Raw genomic sequence first — 20,495 nt, 5'->3', positions numbered from 1 at the left:
TCATCAACAACACTCAGACTTTTAGGCAAGGTCACATATCTCTATTCAGTATTGCCCTAACTTTTAATCTCTTGTATATAAGCATATCACAAATATTGCTTACTCTGAATCTAAAAAACTGAGTTTTCTTTTTTAGCTCTCAGCATTACTTTCTTTTAGCTACAGCATATATACAAATCTGTCTTGCTGTGGAATATTGTTTCCACATCTGGGTTGGTACTTAAGATTACTCATGACTACTCATTTACCTTTGCAGTTTGTTCTGTTTTTTAGGATAGCATGTATGTGAATTTTGAATGTTGCTATAATGACACTGTAATGATAAACATGTTTTTATATGCTCATGTGTTTTTCTTTGTTTATATAATAGGCTGTTACAAGATTACCACTGTGTTTAGCCATGCTCAGACTGTAGTTTTGTGTGTTGGTTGCTCTACAGTGTTATGTCAACCAACTGGTGGCAAAGCAAGATTAACAGAAGGTAAGATATTTATAAATTAAATTAGTAACGGTGTAATTTTTGAAGTACATTCTTAAGACATTTCAGGCTAAACTGCTATTCCATATGAACTGAGAAATCTTTTACAGAAATATGACTTATTGTCCAGTAAAAAATATATTGCAGTAATTCAGACCTTTTCATATCAAAGGTTCACATCAAATATCAGTTTTAATTTCAAAATAGAGACCAACATGGTAATATCACTAAGGCTTATGGGGGGGGGGATGGACTAAACCATAACAAATATAGCAAATTGCTGCTCGGTTAAGGTTGGACTTTGTGGAGTGTGATTCTCAAAATAAAATATAAATAAGAAAAAGCAAGGAACACCCACCTTTAGCAGCACAAATGCACCCTAGGAGATGCATGCCTACATCCACCAAAGTATGAATCCCATTTTATATCCTTTTGATGTGGGCACCTGTATGTTGGGAGAGGACCTCCCATTGATGGTGCTGACCTCCAGATTAGCATTACTGGGAACCAGCACCTACACTTTAGATACCAGGAAACTCTCTCTCTCTCTAGCATAAACAGTTGTCTTTGCAGTATGCTTTTAATTTGATATCTCTGTCCAGTTGCCTCGTATGGACACCATTTTGAGTGAAAATGGGAAAATCTGTACAACACTCATATCAGTTTCTCTCAATGTCTGCCCCAGACCTTCAGGGAGAATTGTGCAGAAGTTGAGCATGCAGGGTGGAAGGAATTGTCCTGCACAATTATGGATTTGACATTGGTAACTGGGCAGAATTGGGAGGGTCCACCCAACTACCAGAAATTCTTTGCAGCATATCGAGCACAATATTTTGACTTCCTGCCAGTCACACACAGATGGTTTTATGCAGTACAGTAAAGTTGCATACATTAGAATTATCCCTGGATCTTATAAAGGTTAGCTATTACCAAAAATATAAGTTATATTCTGATTCATTAAGTGTGTTACATTTACATGCTTTATCATCAACAGTGAAGCATATCCCTCATCCAGTTCTGCCTCACATTTGGCAGATGCTTTATTCTCTTTTTGGATATGATTATGATGTTGGCTCCAATCCACATCAGAATCAGGTGAAACGATCCAGCTGATATCACTGCCAAACCAGTAATCCCATTGAATAACTGTTGCCTTGAAGTCCCATATACAGACTACAGGCAAGTAATATATAACAAACTGTACTCCAGTGCGAAGCTTCTTGGCGCGGACAAGCTACGTATAAACTAAATGAGATTAAGCATGTAATCAAGCAATGACTACCAGTTTCTGCAGGGTCTGAAGAGGAAGTTGGTCTTGCAAAACTATTTTAACCATTCATCATATTTTTACAGATGTCCGTTTATATGTATGTCTTACTGCTTTTAACAATCTGGCTGAATTGTTTACACTCAGCCAGAGTTTGGATAACAGACATGTTTTCTTTTAAAACATTTTACTGTTTATAATATACACACACAGATTTAAATTTATCCTTTTATAATTTTTGATATACATGAGGGACTCACATCTTGTGAGTATGGGCTTGGCACACCCCGGGTCCTGAGCTGGATATCATCATTCTCTCTTTCTTGGTGATTCCTTTCTACTTACTTCTCTCTCTCAAGGTAATAGGGAGATATTTTTTTTTTTTTTTTTTTTGGCTGGTGCAGCATAAGCCTCAGGCTTCCTTGCACCATTATAGCTAATAATAATAATAAATGGTAACCTGCATTTTGAGTTTGTGCATTATAGTCTAAGTTGCCAATTTACCTTTAAACACTAAGTAACCAACAACACTTTTATAATAGATAATTAGGTAGGAACCAGGAACTTCCAAGCACTACCTTTTCAAAGGCATATCACAGATTATACTCTGACTTTGTACTCCAAAAGGGATTACATTTCAGTCATTAAACGTTATCCAGCAAAATGTCAGCGGGTGTACCCATACAGTCTGGACAAGACAGAAAACAGTGAACAGAATTCAAAATTATAATGTAGACATACTTTATAATTTTGAGTTCTGTTTGGTTCAGATTATATAGGGACATTCATTGATATTTTGCTGGATAGCGACCACTGGCTGAAATATAATCCTTTTGGAGTTCACAAGTGCTGATGCCGCTAAATTATTATGTAATTGGCATTATTTTAAATTTATATCGGTTTTATTAATTGGATTTAAAGTGCGAAATTATATAAGGGTTTTTCGGCTACTGATTATTTTTACCTTTACTCTCCTTTTTCCGTTTGTTTTATTTTGGGTTATTTTTATGTTAATTTTTGCTCTACAGTTTTTGGCTATTTTATTTTATTTATATGTTTTATTTTATTTATTTAATTCTTAAATTTAAAATTGGATATATCTTGGCTTCATATGGAGGATTTGCGTGCTGCTGCCTCTAATGAAAGCTCAATATAAGTGCCGGTCATTGTGATCACGTTTGTGAATTGAATTTTAATTCAATTAAACAGCGATTCTAATTAGCGAAAAAATGAGGAATATTATCCACAGGCTATAAAAGTAAAGATATATTAAGTACAAATTTACCCTTTATACCAATTAAAAAATATAATGATACGTGAAATTTGGAAGAATATACATGATAATCGGAAGAATTAATACGTACTGTAATATGTGCATACTAACTAAACTAGTTGACATTTCTGTTCACTGTCATTTGTGGGTGGGGGTTAAAATTTAAAACAGTAAAAAGATAAGCAATCAATAACAAAGAACACGACACACACAAATTGCAAGTAACACGATACGTGCAAGTGAGAACGGAGTAACAAATTATGAAGCTTTAAAAATAGGAATGAAGAGACGGTTCTGCAAATTATTTTTTTTTTATATGATTGAAGATTCCATAGAAGTGTTAAACACATTCTACCATAATAACATACAGAATTCCAGTTGTCGGTATCATCGCAAATTCAATGAAATCGAGTTTACTATTAGTTTATGATAGATTTCACTAAGAGAAAAGCCCAATAAACAGGTGACTGCTAATTGTTTTATGGTTGTGACCTCCAGAAATCCGACGGAACTACGTGGTACGGTCGGAGACAATCGTAGGATAATCTTCAGTGCTGCAGTCTCCTGCCCCGATTAAACGGCATTTTGTCCCAATTAAGCGAAGTAAACCCTGGCTATTTTCTCGATTGGTTTCTGTTTTTTAAGATTTACCCCGGTTAAACAGTGGCCCAAATAACTGGAATCCACTGTATATACTTATATTTGAATAATGCTTGAAATAATTGAAAACTGAATCTTACATAAAAAAGGGGTAAAGCATGCATCATAGGCAGCAAAAAAGCATTTTCCTCTACATGTCGCTTGAACTTAAATTATTATTATTATTATTAGCCATATGGTGCAAGGAAGCTTGAGGCTTATGCTGCACCAGCCAAAAAAAAAAAAAAATTCCTTATTACCCTGAGAGAGAGAGAAGTAGAAAGGAATCACCAAGAAAGGGAAGAATGATGATATCCAGCTCAGGACCCTGGGTGTGCCAAGCCCATACTCACCACATGTGAGCCCCTAGGGTATGAGAATAATGATAAAAAATAAATAAAAAAGCCAGCGGCATGGCAAGACAGAAGAGCGAAAATTGTGAAATTATTATTATTATTATTATTATTATTAATAGCCATATGATGCAAGGAAGCCTGAGGCTTATGCTGCACCAGGAAAAAAAAAAGCTCCCGAGTTACCCTGAGAGAGAGAGAGAGAGAGAGAGAGAGAGAGAGAGAGAGAGAGAGAGAGAGAGAGAGAGAGAGAGAGAGAGACAAAAGTAGAAGGGAATCACCAAGAAAGAGAAGAAGGATGATATCCAGCTCAGGACCCTGGGTGTGCCAAGCCCATACTCACCAGATGTGAGTCCCCGGGGTTAATTATACATAACGATCAAATCAACAGGGAAGGAAGAGAATAAAATTATTGCAGCAGAAACTCTCGAAGATAATTTAGAAGTCTAAATACAAAGATAGTAAAATATAATCAATTAAGTTTTGAATAGCCAATTAAATTAAATTTAACAGCACCCCCTCTGACAGGCACCAGGTCCAAATTTATGTGAAATATCACGAGCAGAGATGTGAACAACTACAATAAAATAAAAACAGAAATAGACTGACCATTATGCCCCATCTCAACAGAGGACCACAAGGTCAATAATGGTCAGGGAATCGCTGCATTTCGATTGCTAGCCAAATCGCCGCAAAGGCAAATCGATCGAAAGATCAGTCCACCATCCAATCCCCAGATTGAACTGCCAATGCAGAGGACTTGAATAGCGGCGGTCCTGATGCAGCGAAAATTAAAAATAGGACAGGTACAAGCACTCAAATGCAAAGCCGCACCACTGACAAAGAGATGGGGCGTAATGGTCAGTCTATTTCTGTTTTTATTTTGTTTTATTCTTCAGTACCTGGACTCCTAACCCACCACTGAGTCTAAAGGAATGCCCACAACCCAGCAAAGCAAAAAATGCACTTGGGAGTGGAACACCACTGTGCTTCTACGCAGAGATGCATGCATTGAACATGATTCTTAGTTATAATGGGAACTTATGATAAGTTCCCTTAAGACACGTTTGTGGCACACCTAAATAGTGATTGTCATTGAATTCAATGGAGTTTTTCCTAATCTCGTGCCACACTGTTTGGGAACCACTGCTCCAGCATGCCAGAGCCAGAAGGAAGAAAGAGAAATCCAAAGCAGAGCTAATTATCTCTTATTCAGCTCTCAGAATATTCATCAAATGAATAAATAAGGAGTGTGCCTACATTTGTTCAAAAGGTTGGCTGGAATAATGTCTAGAAACCTATTAATGATGGTTGAGTGATGTATATTGTAGTGTGTGTAAAGCAGTAGCTGCAATTCTGAAAACATAAACATGGTTTCCAGTACCTTGATGGAATTCCAAATGTACAATGGGGTATGGGGTATATTTCACTAATATTTTGCCAAGAAAATCTCTTTTCCTTAAACTTGCATGGGCTGGAGTATGTTATAGTGATGTGAGAGCCGAAAGGGATCTTGGATCTGTTTTATTTCATCCACTACCAGTCTTAGTTTTCCAGATATTCTCGTATACTATCTACAAGGTAATCTGGCAGAAGATCTGGAAAATAAAGGGAAAATATGTATCGTATTCTTCAGTGATCTAAGATCATAAAGAATGCATAATTACATATCAACTGCAGTGATTGTCCCCAGAGTTCATGCCTCTAAAAGAGAAAAAAGGAAAAACAGATATTAAACTTTTAAATTGCTGAACCATATAACCACTGAACCACTTCATACAAGAACTAAGAGCAGCATTATTTCTCTCACAACCAACTGCTGTTGGATCAGATAATATCCATTTTGAAATGATAAGCAACCTGTCGGAGTCAGTGGATCACCTCCTAATCCTATTCAGTAGAATCTTTATTGAAAGAGTTTCCAGATTTCTTGCAAAGTAAGATTTTCTTTTCCTTTCCAAAACCGTGAAAGAATTCTAATAAATTGTATGCTAATTAACTATCATCCAATCACTCTGACAAGTTGTCTGTGCAAGATCCTGGAAGGAATAGTCAATGCTCACCTTGTTTGGTATTTAGAAGTAAATGGCCTCCTTTCCAGGTCACATTGTGGCTTCTGAAGATTATCTTACTTTGGACTATTTAATTAGATTGGGAATGTACTCTTGTGGCGCTTTTTTAAAATCCAAGTATTTGGTATCAGTTTCCTTTGATATTGAAGAAACAGGTCCTTGTGACTCAACCTCATTTGGCATATTACCCAGACCTAAACAACTCTGGCCTTGGGGATCTCCTTCCTGTTTTTATTAAAAACTTCCTACCTAACTGCCTTTTTTGAAGTTCGTGTATGACTGAATGTTTTGCCAAGAGGAGCGGGTCCAAAGAGGATCTGTTCTGAGTGTTGCACTTTTCAAAATTAAAATAAAAATTTTTTACAGATCAAATTTCTACCAACTGTATACAAAGCCCTCTAAGATTGATGATATTACTGTAATTTGTAATTCATGCAATACTAGGGTCAATAAAAGGGAGTACTTGATTGATATGGCAAGGAACGTGATCTGATGGATGATTGTGCAAAAAGCCATAGATAATCTTATATCCTGAACATTGACTAATGGGTTCAAACTTTTATTACAGAAGACCATCTGTGTACAGTTCTGTTGCAAATGGTATCTTCATCTTGGCACACAATTAAGGTTTGGACAAAGCATCACCCTGATAATAGCAGAAGTAAAATTCCTGGTAATTATTTTTGACAGGAAGCTGACTTTTCTCCAAGATATCCATATCAGCTAAGGGCAAAAGTGCATAACATTCTTTTTGCCATTCCTCAATTTCATGGAGTCCCGTTTGATGTACCCTGCTGTGCCTTGGTAGCACTCTTGTCCACTCTAAACTTGATTATAATTTCCAAATTTATTCTTATGCTGTAGATCAGTGGTTTTCGACCTTTTTTTTAATAACAGCACCCCTAAGTAATTTATTTTATTTTGTGGCACCCCTGCTCAATTTTCGGCCTGTTAGATTTGATTCTCTCTCTCAGAAAAAAAAAAAAATTATATATGCTAGTTATTACAATAATATAACTATAAACACAATTACAATTCATAATGGCGCCTCCGTAGCCAGGTGGACAGGAGCAGCAGTGCGTAGCACACGCTTCTTGATTAGACCGGGGTTCGAGCCCATGACCACCAAATATGGGGGATGCGGAAAGGTCAGGGAATTACCACTGCATATACCTGGAGAAATATGGCCTTAGTTGCTAATGCTCCTAAAAACCAAACAACAAACACCAATTCATAATACAAATTATATATACAGTAATGCCCCGAAGTTACGCGATAGGTGGGCCTGACGAAAATCGCTTAAGTCGAATTTGCGTAAGTCGGGGTATAACTTTGCATATAAATACATATAAATTTTGTTTAATTGGGACCGAGGACTAACAAAAACACTGGTTTAGAATTAAAATATTTAATAAAATTGCAGTTCTTTATACATATTAATACAAAATATGTATTAAAAAATAAATGAGTTACGTAAAAAAAGTTATTTCGATGTCGAAGGCTTCATAAAATCTAACAAATTCGTCTGACGACGCAGCGCCTTCTTTTTTTCAAGCAGAATTTCTTCGTAGCAAGCTAATAAATTTTTTATCCCTTGCTTTATAGCTATAACTCGTTCTTCAATTGAGCTGAGACCTTCTGTCAAGCTTGCAATTGTCATGTGCTTTATGTGCTTTTCTGGTGGAACTGGGTCTGAAGTGTCGGATACTTCAGTGCTCACGCATCTCTATGAGCTCATTCATTGTCAGCTCCTGACTATGTGAATCCAGCAGCTCGTTGACATCATCACCATTGACTTCCAAATCTAATTGCCTGGCAAGATTAACAACTTCTTCTATCATATGAGCGACATGATCAGTTTCTGGCATTGTTTTCGTCTCGGTTTTGAAAAAAACAAATGGACAAAGTTACTTCCAGACACCATTCAATGTTTTTTTGTGAATTTCATCCCAAGATTCTTCAATGATCCTTACGGCATCTAAAAGATTGAATTGTTTCCAAAAGTCTTTAACAGATATCTCACTATTTTGTCTCATAACTTCATTCAGACATGCAAACGAATGCCTCGTGTAGTAAGCCTTGAATGTTTTGATGACTCCCTGGTCCATCGGTTGAAGCAAGCTAGTTGTGTTTGGAGGCAAAAACACAACTTTCACACGTGGGTCAAAATTAATTAGGGTGGCAGGAGGGTGACTGGGTGCATTGTCAATAAGAAGCATCACTTTAAATGGAATCTGTTTAGACTTGCAATAACGTTCGACTTCGGGTATGAAATGGTGACCAAACCAGTCCTCAAAAACGGAAGCTGTCACCCAAGCTTTATGATTTGACTTCCAAATCACTGGTAAGCTAATTTTAGATATACACCAAACGAAAAAAATCAAGAACCGCGTAACTCCAAGTTCGCGTAAGTCGGGGTAGCGTAAGTCGAGGTATTACTGTATATAATAATTTTACTTTTATATAGAGGTACTAAGTAAACATCAATTATAGATCACCACAAAATTAAAGAATACCGTACTTCTTTTTATAATGAAATAAATATATAAATTTAAAAAATAATAACTTCAAGTAACTTAAACCCAAATGACGTGGCACCCCTGGAATGTTGTTGCAGCACCCCGGTTGAAAACTACTGCTGTGGATAGTGCACTTTGGCTAGATCCAATCCACCATGAGGCCATTCACATTTCATAGATCACCTGCCCAAAGTCTATTTTAAAGCAAATGAGCCATTCCTATCTCGTCAACGTAAGCAGTTGTCCTTACAATGTGCTTTTAAACTGAAATCCATGTCTGACTACCCTTTGTGGACATCAGTTTTTGAGCCACAGTGAGAAAATCTGTACAACACCCATTGTACTGCCAACTGATCATTTGGTATTTGGATCAAAGGGCTGGTAATTGAACTGGATGTCACTCTGGGGAAAGGGATGATACAATTTACTGGCAACGCTTCAACACATTGAGCAGAATTTCCCTTATTCTTGCCATTCTACACAAATGTGACTTGTGCATCCTCTTACATAGTGTAGTATCCATCTTGATCCTGGCACAAAGTAGCATATACATGGCTGAGTTCCATGTGATACTGGCTAGCCTTGGATCACATTAAAATTCATCGTTACCATAGGTCAGTGGTTTTCGACCTTTTTTTAATAACAGCGCCCTGAAGTGATTTATTTTATTTTGTGGCACCCCCTACTCAATTTTCTGCCTACACGATCCGATTATCTGTATACAGTGGTGCCTCGCAATTTGACTATAATCCGTCGTCGAATTGCGAATTTGTCGAATTGTGGGTCAATATTTTTCATATAAGTTTATGGAAAATTGATTAATTCGTTGCTGGAGAGAAATACACAGTATTATTGACTTTACTATATTCTACCATATAAACGAAATTACAAAATACATAATGAGTACATACATTTCATTGAGCCTTAGATGTTGGAAGGATGTTTTATTTATCTTGTTCTACCCTTTCTCTTGTCCTCTTGGCTTGAATGGGGATGAGGAATTGATCAAGGATGGACTCTCTCCCCCTCTTTTTCAAGATAGCCTTGAAGTGATGCATAGTAGTGTTGTTAAACAAGTCTGTCATTCTAGTTACAACAGCAGTGTTGGGATGCCATTTTAAACAAGCAGACTGCACCTTCTCCCAGTGGAATAAAATTTCTTTAATGGCAGCTGTTGGAATCGGCCCTTTTTCCCTGTCTTCTTCTTCAAGTGAAATTTCCTTTTCTCTCTCTTTTGCTTCCTGTTCGCTGAGTGTTTTGAGTTCTTCCACAGTTGGTTTGTCATCGTGATCCTCCACAAGCTCTTCCACATAGCCGACCGGGCTAGCCGAGTGGGTAAAGTACCTGCCCGGCAACCCAAAGGTCGCGGGTTCGATTCCCGCCTCGGGCTTGGATCAAAGTACTGCAAAAACCTTGGGAGGTGCATTATGGCCACAGAAGCCGATGCGCCAACAACTACCAAATCAAAAAAAAAAAAAAAAATGTTCCACATCAGCCTCATCAACTTCTCCTATGTCGAGGTTCTCCTCCGTCAAAATGATTTCTCGCATGGCTGCAGTTGCTTCTGATTCTTCAGCGGCTTTGTTGTTGTTGGGGATGACTTTTTTCGGGATGACTGCATTGTTGTCATCCCGAAAAAAGGAAGGAACGAGTTTCTTCCACGATGCACGAAGGGTCCTCTGTGTCACTCCCTCCCAGGCAGTTTTAATAAAGGAAATGGCATGAAGAATATTGAACTCAGTCTTCCAGAACTCCTTCAGTGTCTTATCAGAAGAATGAGTCACGTCAAAAAGCTGTGAAAACAAAGCCTTGGTGTAAAGTTTTTTAAAACAGGAAATTACTTCTTGATCCATGGGTTGGATCAGTGATGTGGTGTTTGGAGGCAAAAACTGGACTTTGATGAAATCAAAGTCAATTTCAAGAATGTTTGCCAAGTCTTGGGAGTGGGCACTAGCATTGTCAAGAATCAGCAGTGCTTTCAAAGGTAAATTGTTGTCAATGAGGAATTTTTTTACGCTCGGGGCAAACTCCTCAAAAATCCAATCTTTGAAGACTTTCTGGTCTACCCAGGCTTTTGCATTGGATCTCCACATCTGGCAGTTTGGACTTTATGATTTTCTTCCCAAAGCAGTGAGGATTTTTAGAGTGGTAAACGAGAAGTGGCTTTACTTTAAAGTCTCCACTTGCATTTGCTGCCAATAACAAGGTAAGCCTATCTTTCATAGACTTATGTCCTGGGAGCGTCACTTCTTCTTGCGTGATGTATGTCCCGGTTTCATCCCCGTTAAAAATTTGCTGCGGCAAGTAGCCTTCCTTCATGATTAAATCTTCAATTTTTTTCACAAACTCTTCTGCAGCCTTTTTATCTGCACTAGCTGCTTCCCCATGTCTGAGAACACTATGGATACCTGTTCTACCTTTGAATCTGTGAAACCACCCACGACTTGCCTTGAATTCATCAGTTTGATCTGAGATACGGCCTGGAATTTTCTTCTGCAATTCTCAAAAATTAACCTAGCCTTCTCACAGATCATTGCCTGAGTTACTGGATCTCCTTTCATCTGTCTTTCTCTAATCCAGGTAAGAAGCAGCTTTTCCATTTCTTCGTTGATTAAATCTGTTTCTGTCAGAAATTTTCATTGCTCCAGCGAACACCCTAGCACCTATAATCTTGTCTCTTTGTTGCCAAAAGGTTGCCACGGTTGACCTAGGGATGCCATACACTTGAGCTACATCTGTAAATTGTTCTACCTTTCTGCACTTTTTCTATAATTTCTTTCTTCTTTTCTATGCTCAACCAAGTGTGTTTCTTTCCTGAATTATTCTGCTGTTCGCCTCTCTTTGGACCCATTATCAAATTTCACTCAAAAAATAACTGCCAAAGCACAAAATTTTTACTTTATGAGAAATGCAGAATTATAAATTAGCACAAACAACTAGAGCAAACGTGAACTCAGACTACGATTATTAACGAGATAATGTCTCATAATCGAGGAAGAACTGACGGCATACCTGTAGCTCTCTTTGAGGGCGGCTAACGTAGCTGAACGATTGAGGGATCTATTCCCACTTTATCTATCATTGGTTAAATGTTACTCTCGCTCTTTAATACCATTGGTTAAAATGTATGAAGCAGCTGTCACTATTTAGTGCTATTTAGTAACATTAAATGCAGTTACGTAGTCCAGCAAAGAATTCTATCGTGCAATATCATGTAGCGTTTTCGCTGGCCCGCGAAATCCGACTGTCGAATTGCGAGTCACCACCTGTATATACATAAATATTTTTAAAAAAACATGTTATATGACGGTTATTATAATAATATAACTATAAACAAAATTAAAATTCATAATACAAATTATTTGTACTTATATAATAATTTTATTCTTTTTATAGAGGTACTAAATAAACAACAATTATAGATCACCACAAAATTAAAAAGAAAGCATGCAGTGGATACCGTAAACCTTTTTATAATGAAATAAATCAATTTTTAAAAAAAATCAGTTTGAGTAACTTAAACTCACATTACGTGGCACCTCTGGAATGTTGTTGCAGCACCCCAGTTGAAAACCACTGCCGTAGATGTATGGTATACAGTAAAATCTCATTAATACAAACTCATTTATGTGAAGCACATACCATTCCCTTGCAAAAGGATAGGCTTTTCTGTGTAAATATATTTGTTTATTACAAAATTTGGTTAATATGTATTGCAAAGTTCGTTTTCACCCTGTGAGAAATATTGTTATTTTGTGTTTGATACAAATCTTGGCAGAACTGTCCGATTATTGCCTCTGGCCACCTGGCTTCCTACTTCCTAAAGTGTCTGCAATTCTGCCCAGACACGATAGAAGGGAGTATAAGATGAGAGCCTTGTCGATCAAATCGGCTCTGGAAAGATTGTGCAGGGCTCAAGGGATAGAATTTTTTTCAGCCTGGTCTGTACTTGTTAACAGGAGAGACTGCTTCTACAGGGATGGGATACACTTAAATAGAAAGGGTGCAAAAATATTTGCTGATGCTGTCGAGGCAGTGTTAGAAACTGCTAGCTTGGGGGGGGGGATACAAAAACAAATACAGCAGGCCCCCGTTATAACGCGGTTCGCTTTACGCTGATTCGCTATAACGCTGTTCTTATATTATAACCCGTATCTGACTATAACGCTGTCACAGATCACTATAACGCTCTTTTACAGATTACATTTTTGACATATTTAACGAAATCGTTTCATTTGATGGAGTCGATAGCTTGAAAATGAATAGCAAAACAGCATTAAAACATTTCCCACGCCGACTTCATCAATTTTCCCACGCTCAGTGAAATTTTCTCTCACGCTAATTTAAGTACAGTAGCTTGTTACGTAGTTCCGAGATCAACATTTTAAAAAATGATCAAATATATTGCTTGTAATATTTGCGTTATATGCGTTTATCCGAAGTCCAGTTAGTCATCACTCAGTACAGTATTAGACATCGTGCGTAACGGACAGTTTACTTGAACATTGTATCATAATTAATTCAACCAACGCAGTTATTTTCGAAGAGCTAATAATGACCGACAGGAATGAAAATGCAACAACGTCTGGGTGCAGTACGAAGACTATAAATGTAAGAAAAAGACTGAATTTAAAAATTAAATTAGACGTTTTGAAGCGAATCGATTCCGGTCAACGACAAGCGGATGTGTGCCATAATTTAGGACTCGCGAATTTAACTGTAAGAACAATTATGAAAAAATAAAGAATTAATTTTAGCAGCGGGAAAGATAGCTGTTCCACTGCAAGCAACTAGGACTAGACCGGCTATTAGGATTGAAATGGAAAGACTAATTTTTTTGAAGATAATATTCCAGTGCAGAATTCAGTTAAGTTAAATATTAAAAAAAGAGATTAGCCAATACGATGATCTGAAGAACACTCGCCTAAAAAAAAATGTGGAACCATTTAAAACTGGTAGAATAGATTTAAAATCCAGGGAGAAGCCGCTAGTGCAGATTAGGAGCGGAAACTTTCAAAAAAGAACTTGTTAAAATTATTGAAGAGGGGTATTGTGTGTTATACATCTCAACAAGTTTTTAACACAGATGAAGCAGGACTTTTGTGGAAACGAATGCCTAAAAGAAGTTTCATATTGAAAGAACAAAAAACATGGCAAGTTTCAAAGCGGCGAAGGATCGGTTGACTTTATTGTTGGGTGGTAACGCTGCGGGCCATTTAAAATTAATACCCCTTTTAGTTTATTTGGAAGAGGGCCAAAGTTCAACTCAAAATCCACACATTTTTCATGATTAAATTCATCCATTAAATTAAATCAATTAAATTCATTATGTTAATTGGAATTTTGTTTACTTTTGAGACGCAAGTAGTTACCACATAATTATACGTATGTAGTGCAGAATATTTTATATGTGCAAATATTTGAATATTAAATATTTTGACCGACATTTGTGCATCTTTTCATTACCGTTTATTATTGATTAGGAAATATCCTATGGCACCGACCGCAGCTCACAAATACATGTTACCTTATGGGAAAGCGGCGCTCGCTTAGCGCGGATTCACTTAGCGATCTGTTTTTCCGGAACGAATGATCAGCGTTAAGCGGGGGTCACCTGTAGTTTAATAGTAGCCGCGGGCAGAGGTGAAGGTGATTCTTGCACAACTTCTATTAGAATAAGTAGTGACCTGGAGCGAGGGGTGTTGGGGGTTTCAGGAACAGATGGCAGTCATCGTGAAATTGGTGGGTATATGGGATGTGTTAGGGTAACTAGGAATAGGAGCATGTATGCCAATGCTAGAAGTATAGTAAATAAATTTGATGAATTTGAAGTCTTGGTCAAGACATCAAAGGTGGATATTGTTGGGATAGCAGAGATGTGGTGTCACACAGATATAAGAAATGCAGAACTGGAATTTGGGGAGTACAATGTGTACAGGAAGGATAGACAGGATAGAAAGGGAGGAGGTGTTATGCTGTTAATTAAGAAAAACAAAATCAAAAGAAGTGCACCCAGTTGATATAGATGAACAGTGCACTGTTCAGTTAGTTTGGTGTGACATAAGCACTGCGAAAGCAAAAATAAGAGTAGGAGTGTGTTATAGGAATAATGACTCGAATGAGTACAATGAACAATTGTACAGAGAAATAGTGGGCCAGTAAATCAGAATGTCTTATAATGGATTTTAACTTCCCAGATATTGACTGGAACTTGTGGGTTGGTCACTCACACACTAATCAGACTTTTGTGGATTTATTGGATGATTGTTTTCTGCAGCAGCATGTTCGAGAGGCAACTAGAGAGAGTAATACTCTTGAACTGGTTATCAGCAGTGATCATTCATGTATTAAGAATTTGCAGATAAAGGAACCACTGGGTGGCAGTGATCACAGTGTACTGATGTGGGATTTACTTAAAGATATAATTACCATCAGGGGTAAAGGAAAGGGTTTTTGCTTCCGTAAAGATGAGTACAGTGGTCTCAGACAGTTTTTAAATTTTGTACAGTGGGATCAACTGACGATGTTACCAACAGTAAATTCTAAGTGGGAAGCATTCAAGGAATTAATCGTGGATGCTACTAAAAGTTTCATACCTATTAAGAAATATTGTTCAAGGTTTAGGCCTAAATGGTTTTCAAATGAACCAATGAGACTGGTGACAGAGAAGAAAAATGCATGGGATGCATATAAATTATCAAGCGACTCAGAAGCTTATGGCAGATATAAGCTAGTCTGTAATCAGGTCACAAAGGAGGTTAGGCAGGTGAAGGTAGATTTCGAGAAATTCTTGGCAAAAGATGCTAAGAAAAACAGCAAGGATTTCTTTACTTATATAAACTCTAAAAGGAAGGGGATGAATCTGATTGTTCCACTTGACATTGATGGTTCGACTGTTGATGATCTTGCTCAGATAGCAAACAAACAGAATGAGTATTTTGCATTTACATTCACACGTGAGGAATTAAGTTTTGAAAATGGCAGAAGGTTATCAAATTGTAGCAGAATACTTAATGATTTTGTAATAACTGAGAGAAAAGTGGAGGAGAAATTGTTGAAGTTAAACATAAGAAAAGCACCTGGGGTAGATGGGATCTATCCAGTTATATTAAAGGAGGCGGCAAAGCAACTAAGCAAACCCTCAGCCATAATTATGAGAGCATCCTTGGACTCAGGGGAGGTTCCCACAGACTGGAGATGTACAAATGTATCCCTAATTCACAAAGGGGAATCGAAGGGTGACACGAGTAATTACAGGCCAGTTAGTTTAACTTCTGTTCCTGGTAAAATAATGGAGTCACTGGTTAAAGATGCATCGCAGGATCATCTAGACAAGACTGCAGCAATAATTCAGACACAGCATGGTTTTGTTAAGGGAATGGCTTGTCTGACAAATTTGATAGGATATTATGATGTGGTTACAAAGGAACTGGATGCAAAGAATAATTTTGATATCATATATTTAGATTTCGGGAAAGCTTTTGACACTGTTGCTGAAAGTATATCAGACTTAATGTCGAAGTTTGCAGATGATACAAAGGTTGGCGGGGTTGTTAATGACAGTAATGGCAGTATGCTACTGCAACAGGATCTAGATAACTTTGGCGGATGGGCTAAGAAGTGGCAACTGAAGTTTAACCTTGACGAATGCAGGGTACTGCATATGGGTAGAAGTAACCCCAGAGAAATGTACCAACTGTGTGGTACTACACTTAAGGTGGTAGAAAATGAAAAAGACCTGGGAGTAATTGTGCAGTCAGATATGAAGTTTTCTGAGCAATGCAGACAGGCTGCCAGGGCAGGTCATGGGGTTTTGTCAATGATATATAGGAATTTTGCTAGCAGGGAAAAGGAGGTGATTGTCCCTCTGTTTAAGGCAATGGATGGGCCACGCCTTGAGTACTGCGTACAGGTCTGGAGGCCTGATTTTAGGAAGGATGTAGATTTGCTTGAGCGTGTACAGAGGATGGCAACAAGATTGGTGAGGGAAATGAAAGGATCCTCTTACCAAGAGGGGCTTAAGTTCTGCAAATTGCAGTGGCTGGAGACGAGCCAACTGTGCTGTGATGTGATTGAGGTGTATAAGGCCTTGAATGGATTGAGTACGCCGAATTTTGATGGGATCCTTCCACTTGTTCAGATTACGAACCTAGGGGGACATAAATTCAAATTAAGAATAGATGTGCAGAAATTTGCCTTTAGCCAGCGGGTGGTTAATTGCTGGAACAAACTTCCATCTGTCGTTGTGGAAGTTGATAGGTTGGATAAATTTAAGGAGGAACTGGACAGGCATTTGGAAGGAATGGTGTGATTTTTTTTTTTTTTTTTTTTGCTGATACTGCATAAGCTCATACAATTGCTTTCTTGGATCACATGCTACTACTATTACTACTTCCAGAAGGTTGGCACTGACTTGTTAGAAATTAGTTTTGTGTAAACAAAAGCAGTTTATGGTAGCTACAATGTTAGGTGCACTCTGAAAAACAAATTTCTGAAGGATGAGTTGTTAAATTAACAAAAGAAAAAGTTTTTCTAAGTTGTTTCCATGTGATTAAGGTCAGTTGCAATTGTTACCCCAGTTCAAAGAGTTTTGCTACAGTATACAGCAGTCTATTTTTTTGTGCCATTTTATCTGATGTCTTTTTTGGAACTTGTCTTTAAATTAATTTAAAATTTGTTTATATTAAATTTTATATAGCAGTGTTATGGCAACAAATCGTAAACGGATGGCATTAAGCCTGGATATTAAACAAAATTTTTATACAAGAGGCTGATAGGACGGAAAGAAGCAAAACGGACATTGAAAAGGAACACATCCCTTTATCTACAATACTGAAAAACCAAAGAAGTGCATGACACTGGAACAACGATAAAAAAAACTGAAAACATATTCGTCGTGGAAACCACAAGGAGCTTGAAACAAAACTGTTCATACTACCAGTTTAATGGAACCACTGGATCAGGGCATTATTTATAACCTCAGGAGTGCATACAGAGCCCCCCCTCTGTGGATCAAGTACCTTATCAGGTACTTGATCTACAGCATAGAAGGAGGAACAATTTGCAGCCAAATTGTTCCTCCAGTTCAGCCAAGGAATGTCTTGGCTGCTGTCCATAATCTTATTGCTTGGGACAGTATTGCATCTAAGTGTAATAATCAACTGCTTCAGAAAGAGCATGGAGAGAATATCATTGAAAAACATGGTCCAGCAGACGAATGTGATAGCAACATTGAGGAATGGAGGAATTTGGAGGAGCAGATGGATTTTGTTGGCAAATTTGAAGAGTTTGTGAAGGTGGATGATGAAGTTGCTACCACTGCAACATTAACACCAGAAGTACTGCTGAGCACCAAACAAAACGATGTTTTTGTTACCAGCGAAACTGAAGAAGCACATACACTTCCAGCTAAAAAAGATGTCCAAAATGCATTGAACATAGTAGAGAATGTGTTGGCCTGCAGTAACGTTGATAAAGAAACAGCTGTTTCATTTGATAAATGATGTAGTTAAAAATGCATGTGGGACAAAAACTGTGCAAATAACATTAGATCTTTCTTTCAATTAGATTAATTTATTATAAAGTTAATGGTTTGTGTCTCCTTTTATGTTAAGATTGTAATTTTTACTATGATACTAAAATATTGCATATATCTAAATATACAGGGTGATTCACTACCAGTGCGACAAACTTGCAGGAGGTGTAGGGGGCACAAAGATGAATCAGAATCACATAACATTGCAGGGTCCGAAATGCCTTCGTCATGCGGTAGAGGACGTTGAATGGGAGGTCGCATGAACAGCGATCCCGCTGTAAGTCAGCATTTGCGAACCGGTTCCCAAGGCAGTAGGATGGACACGTATTCAAACGTTGAACTGGCCGACATGCACCTCGCATGTGGAGCTGCAGACTATAACGGGCACGCCGCTCTGCGCTTGTACCAGGAATGTTTCCCGCACATGCATGCTCCTCCTCATACAATTTTCACACGTGTGCACAGAAGGTTACGTGAGACTGGTTGTTTTACGAGAGATACCATGAATCGAGAGCGAATGACGAGGACGCCAGACAATGAGGAGAATGTCCTACGTCTTGCAGAAGGCAATCCGAGTAAGAGTACTCGAGCGATAGGCCAATGATTGGGTATTTCCCAATCCACTGTATGGAGGATACTGTCAACAAACCAAATGAGTTCATACCATCTGCAACGCGTCCGATCATTGGAGCCTGCGGATTATCCACTCTGGAGGACTTTTGCTACTTGGTTTCTTCAACAGAAACGGTTCGCAAGTGCTGACTTCCAGCAGGATCGCTGTTCACGCGACCTCCCGTTCAACGTCCTCTACCGCATGACAAAGGCATTTCGGACCCTGCAATGCTATGTGATTCCAATTCGTCTTTGTGCCCCATACACCTGCAAGTTTGCCACACTGGTAGTGAATCACCCTGTATATTGTACAATATTTTCATTTCCGTTAATTGCTCTTTTCTTAGTTGATCTTACAAATAAAATAAAATCTTTAAAAAATGTTTTATTTCTATTACTCTATTGTTAGATAAGGCTTTTGTTTTTATTTATTTTTTTATTAATTTAAATTAATTTATTTTTGTTATTATTATTCTTAGATATACACTGATGAGTCAAAACATTATGACCAGCGCGTCGTTATGCAAATCGAAGCAACTGCAAGTGAACTGTGGCACGTGCGTGGGTCGGGACACAGTATGAGGACGCCTGGTGCCAAGCTCTGTTAATCAGTGTTACTTTTGTTCTTCAGGTGGGAAAGGCAGTGGACTTAAGCGAGTTTGACAAAGGCCAAATTGTAATGGCCAGACAACTGTGTCAGAGCATGTTTGAAACGGCACAGCTGGCAGGGTGCTCACGATCAGCCGTGTTTGGTACCTACCGGAAGTGGTCCGAGGGGGGGGGACCCACGAACTGCCGGCCAGGAGTTGGACGACCATAGCTTGTCGATGCTAGAGGTGAGCAAAGGCTCTCCCGGATGGTACATGGCAATAGAAGGGCGACTGTGGTGCAACTTGCCAGTAATTGAAATGCTGGTGACAGGAGTAATGTGTCGCAACACACAGTACATCGAACCCTGCTGAAAGTGAGGCTGCATAGCCGCAGGCCACTCAGAGAACTCATGCTAATCACTGTTCACCAGCAACAGCACCTACAGTGGCACCCAAGCATCGAAGCTGGACCTTGAGTAATTGGAAGAAGGTCATCTGGTCTGATGAATCATGTTTCCTGTTGCACCATGTGGACGGCCAGGTACGTATGCGTTGTTTACCTGGGAAGTGATGGCACCTGGATAAACCATGGGACGAAAACAAGCCATTGGTGGCGGTGTCGTGCTTTGGGCAATGCTCTGCTGGAATACTCTGGGTCCAGTCATCCATGTGCTGGGTACTCTGGCATCTACCACCTACCTAAACATCATTGCTGAACAGGTACACTCTTTCATGGCAATGGTCTTCCCCTCTGGTAGTGCCATCTTTCAGCAGGATAATGCACCATGCCACACCGCCAGGATTGTTCAAGACTGGTTTGCTGAACATGAGGAGGACTTCCAGGTCATTTACCTGGCTTACAAATTCCCCAGATATCAATCCTATCGAGTATCTGTGGTTTGTGTTGGAACAGCAACTCCAATCTGCGTCATCTCAACCACAGACCTTACAGGAGTTTAAAAGGATCTGCTAGTTACATGTTAGTACCAGATACCACACGACATTTAGAAATCTTGTAGCGTCCATGCCTTGCCTGGTACGAGCTGTTTTGGCTCATCAGTGTATAGTATGTATGTACCAAAAAAAAAAAACAGTAAAATTTTGACACTTTTGGGGGGCCTCATTATTGCAGAACGTGAAAATTTAGGTCCCTTGAA

General features: G+C 38.5%; 1 protein-coding gene across 1 annotated transcript in view; it reads left to right on the top strand.

Annotated features, from left to right (window-relative positions):
* Positions 1–20,495, top strand: part of RpS27 (ribosomal protein S27) — a 63,048-nt gene that overhangs the window by 36,108 nt on the left and 6,445 nt on the right. The window contains exon 3 of the mRNA XM_090381772.1: positions 371–481. Within this exon, the coding sequence (XP_090237898.1) occupies positions 371–481 (111 nt within the window). The remainder of the gene's footprint in view (positions 1–370; positions 482–20,495) is intronic.

Source organism: Mastigoproctus giganteus, chromosome 9 (assembly GCF_048544385.1).
Source record: "Mastigoproctus giganteus isolate SK-2022 chromosome 9, ASM4854438v1, whole genome shotgun sequence".
NCBI lineage: Eukaryota > Metazoa > Arthropoda > Arachnida > Uropygi > Thelyphonidae > Mastigoproctus > Mastigoproctus giganteus.
This window is presented reverse-complemented; position numbering and strand designations above follow the sequence as displayed.